The sequence below is a fragment of the Crocodylus porosus genome, unplaced genomic scaffold (genome assembly GCF_001723895.1).
Source record: "Crocodylus porosus isolate Cpor-Errol unplaced genomic scaffold, CroPor_comp1, whole genome shotgun sequence".
Taxonomy (NCBI): Eukaryota; Metazoa; Chordata; order Crocodylia; family Crocodylidae; genus Crocodylus; species Crocodylus porosus.
The window spans coordinates 64,967,640-64,982,113 of NW_017728949.1; the positions used below are offsets into that span (position 1 = coordinate 64,967,640).

Sequence of the window (14,474 nt, forward strand, 5' to 3'; positions counted from 1 at the left end):
CCATACAGCACAGGGCAGGGTGACAGCCCCAGCATCCTGGCCCCAAAAAAAAAAAAAAAAAAAAAGCCCCACACTCACTGGCTGTAGCAGTGGTGATCAGGGCCTCTGAGGACTCATAACAGGCCCCCATGCAGCACGGGGCAGTGAGGGGCACCGGGGATTGTCCCCGTCACCTCCCCCCATTTTGGCACCCATGTGGTAGCTGCCCCATGGCGATTTAGCCATTCTGCAAAGCCCTACTATCCTCTTTGGAGTGTGGATAGCTGTGCCACAGTATGTTGTGGCACAACTGATCTGCTTCAGAGACATCTACCAGATGTTGCTGGGCCTGCCGTCCCCCTGTAAGATGATATATAGGTGGGGAAATGAGAAAGAGAGGTGCTCCAATTCACTTTCTCGCTCTTGAACATCAAAAACTGCGTACTGATGACATAGTAGAAAGTGTCTGGACCAAAGCTTACTGAAATATTTGGAAAGATTTGCATTATTTCAGTGGACTTTAGATTAGACCCTCAAGGTATAAGCCTGCACTATAGAACAGTGGGAACCAACACCATGCCTGAGGAAATGCCTGAGTTTACTAATATTCACTGTATGCTTGCATATGCATGGACATTTTTAGAAACACTACAAAAGGGAGGGTGGAAAAAGCATGCACAGTCTTATTATTTTATAGCCAGGTTTATATTCATTTTTCAGCAGTTGTGAATATTAACATGTGGTGGAGTCAGAAGAAGTTGCAATAGCAGATTTCAGTCATGCTACTTATTAAAAATAAAGTTTAGAAAGTTGCTTCGCTAAAACTCTCTACTGGCTCACTAACAAAACCCCTACCTTTTCAGAATATTATATCATCTGCTCCAGACTGTGACTGGAGGTATTGATCGATCGTTAAGGAAAAAGCAAACCAAAGATTTATCATTCTTACTTTGTGTACAAGAAACACAATGGTTTCCCTGCTGCTGTGCTAAAGCTCCATGGAAGGCTCAGGACAATAGTTCCCCAGCATGTGTGGGGACACTTTCATTCTTCAGATTGGTTCTCATCTATTGATCTGTTACCCAGCAGAGTGAGAACTTTTTGCAAAAACCGTGGTCAAATTACCAGAAATGAAAGTTTGAGACAAACACAGCTGATCCACATGAGTTTTGGCAAAGTCAAGAAGCTGTGGAGAACAGGACAGCTAATTGGAAAACCTTATGAGAACCTTAGAGAACAGGACAGATACATAGTGAAGAAACCACACTGAAACCACATCTAATACCTTCATAGATGCAAGCTATTATTGTTAGAAATAAAGTCAAATAACTGTAAATGTCCATTTCACCCAAAGTCACCTTACTTTATACGATGTCCTATGATAAAGATGGAGACTCTTCTGTTTTCAGAAATAACAAGACATTCAACTATATACTTCTAACAAGACAATTTTCTTATATAATATAAATACTGTTATTTTGCAGCACATGAAGTTTAGAGAGCAACACTAAAACAGCTGCTGTAGCACACATATAATAGGTTTGTTCCTTCTATTAGGCATGATTTAAATGATTCATTCAATTATTACTTTTGTATTCAAAGCCTGCTTATTTTCATGCAGATTTATGTCCCGTTATGCATAAAGGACATTCTTAATTGTGCTGAAACAACTGCAAATTTAATTAAAGTTTGCCATTCCAAGCATAAAATAGATTAAAGAAAATGCTGACAACAGTAAAATAAATATTTAACTCAACATTTATTTTTTTAATCCAAACATCAAAATAACCTTGTTTCTAATTACAATTTTATGACAAATGTCTTGAAGAAATGTTTGTCTCTACTTTCCTTCAGTTTGTTCAGCTGAACTGTAATCACTTCTTCATTAAACTCCAGTGATTTATACATCCCCTTCAGCTATATTATTATGTTATAAAAGAATATAGATTCAAACGTGTATGTAAACAAATACCATCATTAAGAAATACATGTGACCTAAATATTTGTCAATAGCCTAAATCTAAATGTACAGGTTGTGATACAATTATAAGCCTAATAATTCATAAGGCACAGGGGGAAATAAATTATATAGCCTTAGGCACTATAGTCAAGGGCACTATGCCAATTTACATCAAGTGAGCATCTAGGCATGGAACAGAAGTTAGACATAAACTAGTGATCAGAAACTTGTCTAAACATATAACAGAACAGAAGCTTAGTGCACATAAACCAACTTCAAAATGGCTGAAACTGGTTTAAGATAAACCCGGTTGAATGTTAAATATCAGACTCAACTGAATTGGGTCAAAATGTTTTATGAAACTTCTATCCCAGCACCCTTTCTGGTTCAAGTTAAATCACAGTCCACCAGCCCAGTCTACAGGCATGAAAAGGAAGTGATGAGCAACCCTACAGAGTCCTACTGCTGTAATTGTGGGCTGCAAATCCCAGAGACCTTGGGGCAGCAAGAAGAGGAAGTCAACACACAGCTGAGCTGTACTTTAGTGTCTGACACTGCAGACATATGGCTGCATTTGCTGAGTCAAAGGTAGGCGTCTGTTCACTTCTGTTTCAATTTAATCTGTGCAGCTTAGACTAACTTGCAAAGACTGAACTGACTCAACCTCGGGTTTTTTTTAACTGTCTGTATCTAGCCCTAGCCTCAAAACATTTAAAACAAATCACCGGTGGTTCCCTGTACTCAGCTTCATTGAAATCTGGACATTTAACATCAACATCTTTCGGTATGCAAACCAATGAGAACTAAGCAGTACTTTTGCATGCTATGCACGTACATTTCAATGACATCTATTAAAGGGAGAATCTTGTTTGATTTGACTCCCACTGAAATAAATTTTGAAACCTCTATTAATTGAGTCATTTCCCTTGTACTTTTTGGAATCTATTTTCAAGTCTATATTTTAAATCTAATAAACTATGGTTAATTTTGTGGGGATAAAAACATACCCTTGATTCCCATATGCAGATTTTCCATAAGCTGTCCTCATTTCTGCTTAGGAAAAGGTAGCAGAGGAAGGACTTGGGAAACAAGGAACATGACTCCTAAGCCGTTACGTTACCATCTTTCCATGACTGAACCTCCCAAAAGGGAGTTCCTAGGTCTGGTAAATGGTAGCAGCAGCAAGAGCTAGGCTTTTAGGAAGCATGGGAAAATTTTAGAGAACTGCATATATACTAAATTTTGCTCATATTTTGTTTTCATTATCAGACATCCAGATACTTCTGGGTGTATCCTGTATCTTCCTGTCTTTTTCACAAAGCAATTAAAGCAGGAAGAAAGTCCTTCCATAAAGCTTTAAATTCAGGATTGGAGTGTTCTACCATCTCACTAGATTCATACTTGATGTAATCCCATTGAACATTCAAGATTATAGGACACCATTCCTATTATTTCCAATTTTTATACATGGAGCTCACATTAATAACAAATGGAAGCTCAGTAAGTCATCACACACTTTTGTGTCAGATTGCACAACGGTCTGTACACAACAAGGAAAAGCTGAGAAGAAAAACATGAAAAAAAATTAAGAAATTTCTATCAGGAATCACACTTGAATCTTTTTATCTGAAGTATAACTTCCTGCACTACTAACTACAATATATTACCTATTGTAACCAGCAATAACTACTTCCTTTTCACCTTGTGAAAATAGAAAAAGAAGATATAAAGGGCTATATCCAGATCCACTGGAACCAACAGAAATACTCCCAATGCCTTCCATGAGCTATTTATCAAGGTCTGAATAAAACAGTCTATAAGAAAGTAATACTTTTGTCTTTTTCACACCTCTGTAGTAAGTTTTATTACCTTCCAGCACATTTTCTTGGTTGCAGACATAATCATTAGGATTACAGATTTAGAGATCAATAAAGGACAGCATAAGGGACCTGCCAGGATCACATTTTAACCTGGAAATGAATATTTTATCAGCTCAGGAAATCCACACATTAAACACAGATAGCACATAATCTGTTATCAACATGAGGCATGAGGTAAACTACTGTACATCAACCCAAAATAAGTAATAACCTCCCCGTTGCCCCCCACAAAAAAACAACCAAAACACAGCAGTATTCACCTCTCTGAATTATTTCTGAAATGAAGCTAAACTAGGCAATATTTGTAAACTGTCTTCTTCCAAAACTTAAAAATACAGGATATTGAATAGTTTGACTGCTAACTTAACACACCAGCAATTCACCTATTTTCAAGAATATGTTTTATGAAAACTCCTGGATTCTATACACGTATCACCTCTTTAATTTGCCTGTGCCACAGAATATACACTTTTAGAAAAAACAGGTAATAGCCTAAACAATTGAGAATTTGTTGGAAAAAGAGCAGTATTGCACCATCTCTAGAAGCTAAATGTCAAGTGGAACAATTAATATATTTGGGAAAATCTAAGAATTTTCAGTGGACCAGTTTTTGGCTTTACTGAAGTCAATTCCATAAACTTCTATGTTCTGGGTACAGATTTTGATCCAATAGAATGGACAAAGGGCATCTATTTTGGATTGCAGGGAGAATTAAGTAACTGTGTTTTCGATCATTAAGACTGCATTCATTTTTTCTTTAAATACAACAAATTATGGACCAGCTACTCAAGTGGTGTAAGAGGTGCAACAACATTACAAAGGAACTGTGACGCTTTGTAATCACTAAGGCTCCAGCCCTGTATATGCACTTATTGCAGTCATTTTGGACTACAGTATTGGGATGAAAAATAAATCAAATTTGTATCGAATTATACTAAGAGGATAAAGAACAATAAAATACTGTAAACTGTTGATTAAAGAGACTTCACTAAAGAGACTGCATAAATAGTTTGCTTACCTGCTTGATGTCATATGCGAGAAGAACGTATTTTAAGTCTGGTGAAACTGAATATCTTGATGCTTTGAACGTTACCTAAAAACAAGTAATAAAATTGGTCTATCACACAGAAGAACATTTTTTCCCCCAAAATTCTTACATTCATTTCAGACCTAAATAACTACAGATGAGTTTTGATTACAAAGAACTGAATAATTTGCACATAAAATGGGCCAGATTACTGTTTAGTAATTCCATTGGTGTGAGTAACAAGGGGCGAATTTGGCTCTTACACTATCAGAAAATTAAAAAGCCAATAACACTTGGTCCTGATAACCACTATGTTCAGCAATAAGTGTTTGAAGGATGGCAACTATAATCCATACATTTACAAAGGGTGAGGAACAAAGCTTCTCTTGGTATATACTTCATGCCCAATTATGAAAGAGACTTGTCATTGGGTTAAGCTTAAAGATAATGTGCAGGAAAAAATGGATATGCATGCTGCAGTAATAGAGCATTACATGTCAAGTTGCTTTTCTTTTAACTTCATGAGCATAAACATTTTGCAGAACAACTTGCGCTAAAGGAAATGTCTTTCTTTTATGAGAAGTAAAACACTCAGTGGAAAGTAAAGTGAAACAGAAGGCAGCTTTATAAAACTAATATTGTTTTATATCTACCAAAGACTACATGACACCCAATTGAATTCAAGGCTGTAATTTAATCAAGAGGTAATGCTGATGTCAGAAAGAATTTAATGCATCTTATGTAGGAGGAGGTTCAGAGTGTGCCTGAAGAAACAGGGGCACTAAAGGAAATTATTTTATGTGAATTTGGAGATGTTTTCTAGCTACAGATGGATGGGGTCAAGAGCAAGGTAGTGAAGATGTAGGTAAGATGGAAAGAAATGAAGCAGCCGGATGTGAAAGCTTATCAGACAAGTAGATCTGCAAAGGTACAACGTGGGGAAAAATAGTTCTCCAGAGTTAGGTATAACACAACAGCTGAAATGTTTTTTCATGGATACTGTGCTTATAAAAGACCTATTCATATTATATTACACCCTACTATCCCAGGTGACACCAGTGAAGTGGTTTAACATGAAACCTTAACTGAAGCCTTATTAAAAACACATTTGGGTTAGCTAATGATGTATGTCCTCACCAAGCAAGCCTCTCTCCCTCTAAATTACTTGGAAATTGCATATTTGAATCTCAAGAAAAACAATGAGCACACAGAAACCAAGTTAGAAAAAGAAATCACTGGGAAAACTTGGGTTTTTCAAACAAAACTCTCATAGCAAGTGATGCATTATTTTAACATCGAGTCTGACACTTCCACAGGTTGGGGGGGTGGGAGGGGGGGAGGGGGAATAGCCATCAGGGGAAAAAAAAAAGAAAAAGGATCGTGTTATAAGAATTGTCCTCCTTGAACAGCAAGTAATCCAAAAGAGATAGCTGTCCCACAAGCTACCAGGTATGAGATGCTTGGCATTCAACAGAGATCAGTTGTGTATATGTTGTTCCCTTTATTTGACAAAACACTACAAACATTTTTAGATGTAGAGTTCTTTTGCATTCGGGCAATTTGTTAATTATTGCCACACGAGTTCAGTCATTTGCAATATATAACCTGGGAAGTTTTCCAACTTCATTTTCAGGGGAGTGAAGTGCTTACAACTTCCTGTATTTAGCAAGATTCTTCAGTCACTGATTATGCCACCACAACACTAATGATGCACTCAGAGCAAACACCTGGGTGGCTCAGCTGCACACTATTGGCATTTTTAGGCAACACCACTAAGAACTGGTCTAGTATTTCCCATTAAAGGATTACCCAGTACATCTAGGGATTCAATATGGTGCAAATCACGTTGGAGAAGTCCTTGCTCATCTTGCACTCACCTGAAAATTTTTGCATGGTTCCAAGAGTCTCATACATAAACCGTCAATGAAGTGCCAGTGAGTCATAAGCTCCTGATTAGAGGTAATGATTTTGGCAGATTGTTTTCCCTGTTTCTGCTATAATAGGATTATTTTTTGCTAAGAGAAGGGCAAAAGTATTCCATTTTTTAAGGTTCCACTTAGAAGCAGAAAAATACATATTAGGATAGCAGAAGCTACACACACGCTGCCAAGCTTTATTATGCAGACTGACATTTAAAAAAAAAATCAAAATACAATCAATGTCTTTATATAAGGTGGATTTACTAATAAGCTTCAAGGAAGATAAGTGCCTAGTTCTAATATAATTTTAATGGGACTTTGGTGCGCATACATCCTCTAGGTGCTTCTGAAAATCTCAGCCTTAATTTTTGGCAGGTTAAAGCATATATTTGGCCGCAAATTCAGAAATGTAGGCCACTGTTAATTTTCAGTTTTATCAACAGAAAACAGTTTTTCAAGGGGGAAAAATAACCCAAACTATCTACACTTCTCCCAAGCCTAACAGGAAAAAATACATGAGGCTTAGACTTTATGGCTAGGTACAGACATTCAAAAAGCCTGAGGCAGAATCAATCTAAGTTGCACAGGTTTCTGAAAGCGGTGTAGTTTAGATGGGTGAACAGAACACACATTCCTGTTTTTGGAGGTGCGGGGAAATCTTAGACGGGGTCTGCCATTTTTAAGCTCATCTGTGTGCGCCAAACTTCTGATCTGTTATGGTTATAGACTAGTTTCCAATCACTAATATTGGTAAAAGTGTAATGTCTGCACCTGGCCTATAAGCCCAATGAAGTAAAGGAAGGCTGGCATTTCAGTGTTTTTTCAAGGTCCCTCTCTATTGAACTGCCTGTCGGACTACCCGATGTAGGAGAGGATATCAGGGGCAGGTAAAGGTGCGATGGGATCTAATGTGCAAGTCACAGAATTGTGGCACATGCACATAGCACATGTGCATGGCAGGAGCCATGGAGGCACGATTGTGCGATCACACATTAGATCCCATTGCACCTTATTGCCAGTGCAGGGGGAGCCCAATCCCAGGCTTGCCCTGCACCCGCGAGAAGCAAGTTCCTGTGGCTGAGAGCGTCATACACACCAGTTGAAGAGCTCCTACCTGCAGGGGTGCCCCATGTACCCCTGGGGCTGAAGGATCTCTGCTGCAGCTACCCCCCCGCCCCAGGGATGTGGGGAAACTCCTGGGGCTGAAGGATCACCACATGGGTGGTCCTCCCATCCCAGGGGTTCAGGAAACCCCTGTGGCAGGGGGATCACCATTGCTGCAATCCTCCAGCCCTGTGGATTTCCTACACCCCTAAACCCTTGGGATCATGACAGCTGCAATCCCCAAAGCTCAGGAGTGAATGAACCCCCCAGACCCTGCCATGATCCCTAAGGCTTGGGGGTTTTTCACTCGGCATAGTGCCCTCTTGCAGCTGGGAGCCCTGTCAGCTGATGGAGCTCCCAGGAGCAGGGGAGACCCTGCAACACGTGCAAATTAAAACTTGATAGCAACCTGCTCTAAAGTTGGTGTACATTTCCAAGGTCTAACTTTATAGCTGGTTGGAGGGTCTTATTATGGGATAGCTAGTTTGCATGTGTAGCTCATTTCCAGGTAATTGCATAGTTAAGCAGTTTATTGTGCAATACCTGTAATGCAGAAGGGACCTCAGATGGTTCTTCCAGTGGAGATCAGGCTTAGGATAGAATTTCAGACTAATCCCACGGGCATGACTCAGTGCCACTGAAGTCTCTGGGAGATCCTTCCTGTCTCCATATGATGCTAAAAATAGGTTTTCAACTATGAAGCTCAGAAAAGATGTAAAGGCCGTATGGATGTAGACAATCTGCCTCCCTACTAGCACCCAACCAAGGTAGACGGGCTTCAACTCCTGACCTTAGGTATGGTTTGCTCTCTGTCTGATGAACAAATGTTCCAACTGTGTGTGCAAGTGTGTGTGTATGTGGGGGGGGAGGGGTAGGTGGAGAGTGTTTTTAACGTGAAAAAAAAGTGAAAAAATGTTTTTAAAAAAATCTAAAACATTTTTATTACACCCACACCATTTGTGCACATACTCTATACTTCCCATCTCTGCCTTTGTCAGAAGCTCTTGTCCTTTCTTCAGGGTTCTCATTCCTGTAGTAAATACCCGCTACTCATGAAAGATTTGTTTCATACTGCTGCATAATTTCCATGAAAAAAAAAATATACCTACAATTTCATATCTTTTCTTTTCCTTCTAAATTCACAAATCACTCAACAGCTTCACTTACATGGCTAAATTTAACAGAGCTTTATTTTTCTGAATTATAAAAGCAAAACAATCAGGTTTGATTTTTGCATTTCTTGCTCAGGCAGCACCCCTACTGACTGCATAATTGGGCCTAACTGTATAAAATGAACAGCAGATTGTATGTCTAGGCTCTTTTGAAACAAATGCCTCATGTGAGATGGATTTTAATTCTTTGTCTGACAGTGACACATGATGCTGTGAGGCTCCATGGACAAGCAGACACCTCCTCTTTATTCCCAATAACACACTTGACAACCATGACCACTAGTATGTCCGCTACCATAGATCACAAGGGGGATAACAATATGGAAACAGAACGATATAGCACACTTAAGCTACCCTTTGCCATGTACTTTTCTATTCTCACCTTCCTGCTATGACATTGGGTTTGTCTAGTGGAAGACAGGTTTGCAAAAACTATTTGAATACCATGGCAGAAAGCGCTACAGCAAGATCTCTAAACAGGATAAAGAGAGATAGAAATGAACAAAGCTACCATGAATTGAACAGGATAAAGAAAATTTGGAAATTTTCATTAGTAAAACTGTCTTCAGCCTTCGTTTACAGGTCAAAACTCTGGCACTGATAGGGATGGTTATTCCTTTGCATTTGATGAGTGTTTCATTCTTAGCAGAAGCATTCAGTTGTTATTCAGTTGATGTTGTTATGCATAAGAATAGCTTAGGCTAGAGACAGCATAATTAAGTCAACATTACAGTTAACAATCCCAAGTGTCAGGGGCCAGGGTGAATGCTCAGGTAACTGAGAGGAACTATTGATTCAGTCTTAGCCTTTACCTGATCCTCACTGTCAATATGTGCTTCTCAATCCCAGCCTCCTCTTTTCCCTTCTGCTTTCTACATGAAAGCTGGTCTTGAGACATTACTGATGTGCAGGCTAGTCTTTTCATCTTTGCTCAATAGTCATACTCACGATACAGTATTCTTCACATGACTCCAGTGAATTTTAATTGCTCTTACATTTAAACTAGTGTCCTGTTTCTAGTTGTTTAATATATAGCATAGAAAAGCAAACTGCATATAAGGTAATCTACCCCACCCTTACGCTAGTGTATAATTATTCTCCAGAGTATATTTCCTGGTGTATTTTTCCTCTTTTCCTGGGTAGTTTTGAGTGGATCACACAACAACAGTTCAACCACATCATTTGAGGAATTAGTAAACATTTAAGCTATTTAGTCTTTTTTTTCCTTTCATGCTGGCCTATTTACATTCCCTTGTACCGGTCTCTTTTTAATCAGTATTTATCTCCTTCACATTTCCCTGTACTGCAGCTGTTGTTAATACTCACGTCACACATACATAGTTCTTTATACTTTGCACATTCTTAAAGTACGTCCATTGCTGAATGTCCCTTTAAATCTGGCAGTAATCATACTTAACACGAACTTAAATTATATATAGCAATCTGCATTTTCATTGTGTTCATGGAATAAGGTAGCTAAAGGTCAACAAGTGATGATACTCATTGATCTGACTGAGCTGCCTAATTCTCTCTCCCACTGTTGAAAATCTTGGGTAACTTAAGAGCTTTGTACCAATGTGAAACTGAACTGAGCGTAGAACTAGAGTCCATTTGGAAGATTAGCCCCCAGAACAGTTTGCAGACTGGGACCTAGATATAAAAGCAGAACAGTAGTACATAAGGAAAATAAATGAGAAGAGACCGAGTCTGTTCACAGGAAGTAGTTATGGCACTAACTAGGGACTTAAAAGCTCTAGATCCAAAAAGGGATTCAGGTTGTGCAGTATTGAGTGCAGAGAGATATCCAGATCCCTCTGATAGAGGCCTATACAGCAGGTGGGATGACTTTGGTTCCTCATAAATTGATTCAAACAACCAACATAAGCAAAGTTGCCTGAAGAGTTTGTTCTGAAGAGGAGACCACCTAAAGCTAGAAACACAAACATGCATCATAAATCCAACCCTTAGCCATGGCTCGGTCATCTTTCTCAGAGGTCGCACGAAGGCACGTCCATCCACTTGGAATTCATAGTCCTGAATGCTTCATCTGAAGTTAGATGCTTAGTCCCTTTCTTTGAAAAAGGGGAGCAAGGCTCATTCCTTTGTTTTACAAGACAGAAAAAGGATGGCATACATTGAATAAGTTACAAACATTTTCCTACGACAACCACAATCATTAGGTTACCCAGTCAGGTTCCTTCTTGTTCTCTTTTTCTAATAAATTCAGCATTTTTTTCTGAACAGCATAGCACTGCCAGTTAAAGATACTTAGGTGCTCTCTCCCAGTATGGTGTGTTGGCTGATGTTTAGGATACTCTCCAGAGAAGAATGCGGTTTAGAGCACCTCAAAGGAAGAATCCGAACCTAGCTGTCCCCTATGCTGAAGGAGCAGAATGAGTCTAACTACAACAATGATGTAAAAAATGGCAGCAGAACTACTGCCACAATCACCACCACCTTCTGTTCTTTAAAAAGAAGTGATGCACAGTACTTAAGGTAATGATATTATGGCTTTTTCCTCCTTGTTGCTTGCATGCCTTCAGTGGAAATATTGAGAACACAGGAGAGACAGTATCCCTGCCCTTGCCTGCCAAACTCTAAAAAGCCTCTACTAATCATGAATACACTGTGAATTTTTCAGAGATTTATAATTAGGGCAATTTCTCATGGGCAGAAAAAAAAAAAAAAAAAGGGACAAGGGGAAACATATCCCTGGGGTTAAGTCAACTGTTCTTCCAAATTTTGGCTCCTGTTCCAAAGTGTGGAGGTGTTAGAGGTTTTCACTGAAAGAATTGTAATGTTTGTTGTTTTTATGTACATTTTTATCTTAAACTTTGTAGGAATATTGGAATCACTTTTGCTGCAACATTAAAATAGATTCAGGTGCAGGTAAAGACTCCAAAGCAGGCAAAAAAGAAGGAGCTAAAGTTTGACAAAGTTACAACTGAAAATGGGTCTTTTCAACAAAAGTCTTGCTTTGCCAAAGGTACCATCCGCCAACTATAACAGTCTATATAAATAGGGATTTTTTTTCAGAAACATTTAGGGCAGTTCAGTCCTTGCCCCTGTTTGCTTTAACACCTCTCTTGACACCCCAGCTTTTAGCAAACATGAAATACGCTCATGAAAATCTTTGGTGTTCATTGCAACATTGCAAATTCGGATGACCAGTCTGACAGGTAATGAAAAACTGCTGTCGATCTCCCATAACAGAGATGGGCAAACTTTTACATAGCCCCTGCCACAGGCTGATGTATCCATCCTTGATCCTCCCTCCAAGTTGCTTGCACTTCCCTTCTCCAAATATACCTGCACCTCTACAGTGAGGGTAAGCACAGGCAGGGCAGACAAGCATGGAGAGCTATGAAGGAGGGTGTTAGAGCAGAGAAGGGTGGCTCAGAGCAGCTGTGTTCTGGCTGATCCTCTAGGCCAGGGGTTGGCAACTTTTTTGGCCAGAGTGCCAAAATACCCCAACCTTGACTTGTATGGGGTTGGTGTGCTAGGGCAGATGGGATGGGTGCTCTAAGGAGCCTGATCCTTATTCTGGTAGTGCAGCTGTGGCCTCTTCCCCGCGATCTCCCCAGAGATGCATGTGTACCTGCTGCCAGCAATGAGCTGGTCTGAGGAGCCCCAGCCCTCGCAGAAGTAGCTTGCAGCCTCCCAGGTGCCTGCCATAGCTGGCCTGGGCTATGGGCAGGCCCCAGTCATCCACTATGGAGCCTGGGCTCCTTACAGGAGGTGACAGGGAGGCTGCAAGCAGCTGCACCGAGATCTTTAGAGCCCTAGCTTGGCTCACTGCTGGTGACATGTGCACATACACCTCTGGGCAGATGGCGGGACAGCTGCAAGGGGCCTGATCCTTGTTGTGGCAGCGCAGCCCCAGACCCTTCCCCTTTGTCTGCCCCAAGGCCTTCATGTGTCATGATCAGGCATGCATGCCGGGGGTTGCCAACCCTTGCCCTAGGCTACATCAGACTCTCTCAGGCCAGATTCAACCTCATCAGGCTGAATCTAGCTCATGGGCCATAGGTTGCCAACCCCTGCTCTAGAGCTTTTACGAAGGAGGCCTAGCAATTGCAGTTATGAGCCCTTTTCACCTTCAGGTTTTCTGTTTGATAGATCTACAACAATAAACAGTAACAAAAAGGATTTGGCCGCAAGGGTTATTTGACATTTTGAGGGGTAGAAGATAATACCACAGTGTTCATAACAATGCATTTATAACATGTGACTGTCATTAAAATGTCCAATATGACAACAATTACTAATATTTATGTGGTTATATGATGCTGGCTAATGTATCTACCATTATTCACTGTTTTATTAATAGCATGTAGAAGGCTCCTAAATAAAATATAACCAAGTAAACTGCTCTTATAGTTAAAGCTAAGATACTATAACTGCATTAAGATGCTATGTTCATTCCCAGCAATGGAGGAAGGGTGTGGGGAGGTGAAGACACACACACACACACACACACACACACACACACAAAGGTCTTATTATGAACAATGGTATGTGAAATATCACAAAATATTGAGTGCCAACAGATCTGTTCAGACTAAAATTCTAATTCTCTTCTTTTGGCTGCAGGGCCTCCGCCGGGCTTTCACAGCTGGGCTGCCACAGAGCCTAATCATGATTCATGAGCCAAAACTTTTTCTGCTCTGCTCACCCTTCTGAAGCCATCCTCCTAATTAGCAGGCAGCAAAAAGTAATCCCTCTCTATCAGCCCACGTGTGAAAGATGGCCCACAGTAATGATAATACAAGCAGCACAACACACTCTGGGGTATATCGAATCCGGAAGCCCCTGGAAACATGTGCAATTTAAATAGATTAGCTGGCTGAGTCCCAGAATGGAGGCTCTCTTATGCCTGAAATAAAGCTTTTTTGGAAAGGAAGAGAAATCTGGTGGGAAGATGGGAAGGAGGCTGTTGGACACTAAGGGTGAATTGCAGAACATGAAATATAAAACTAGGAAAGCCTGTTAAAAAATCTGAGCTCAATCTAGAAGCCAGTTTTAAAATTTGGGGTAAATAAGTATGCACAGTGAGAAGCTGCATAAAGTTTGGTTAATAATAGAAATATAGAATAAATAATCTAAGCTTCAAAGAATTCCTTCAGGAAAGAATGATGCATTTTTCAACACTCTTGTCTCAGCAGCAGGAAAATTTCGCATTTTAAGCAGTTATTAAATTGGTAATTTTTGCAACCACAATTTTGGGAGGATTTTTTGAAGCAGGGGAGGAAATGCAGTTCAGGTGAGTTGGAAAATGAGTGGGTCCCCCCCGACAAATCTTTGCATCTGTTTCCTTTTGGGATTGTACTTTAGACATCTAGATTTCATAGATTTCATAGACATTAGGGCTGGAAGGGACCTCGGGAGATCATCGAGTCCAGCCCCCTGCCCAAAGGGCAGGAAGTCAGCTGG

The 14,474-nt window shown here is 40.0% G+C and overlaps 1 protein-coding gene across 1 annotated transcript in view; it reads right to left on the minus strand.

Moving 5' to 3' along the window:
• DPP10 (dipeptidyl peptidase like 10) overlaps window positions 1-14,474 on the minus strand; it is a 382,909-nt gene that overhangs the window by 226,471 nt on the left and 141,964 nt on the right. Inside the window, exon 4 of the mRNA XM_019554481.1 lies at window positions 4,838-4,912. Within this exon, the coding sequence (XP_019410026.1) occupies window positions 4,838-4,912 (75 nt within the window). The remainder of the gene's footprint in view (window positions 1-4,837; window positions 4,913-14,474) is intronic.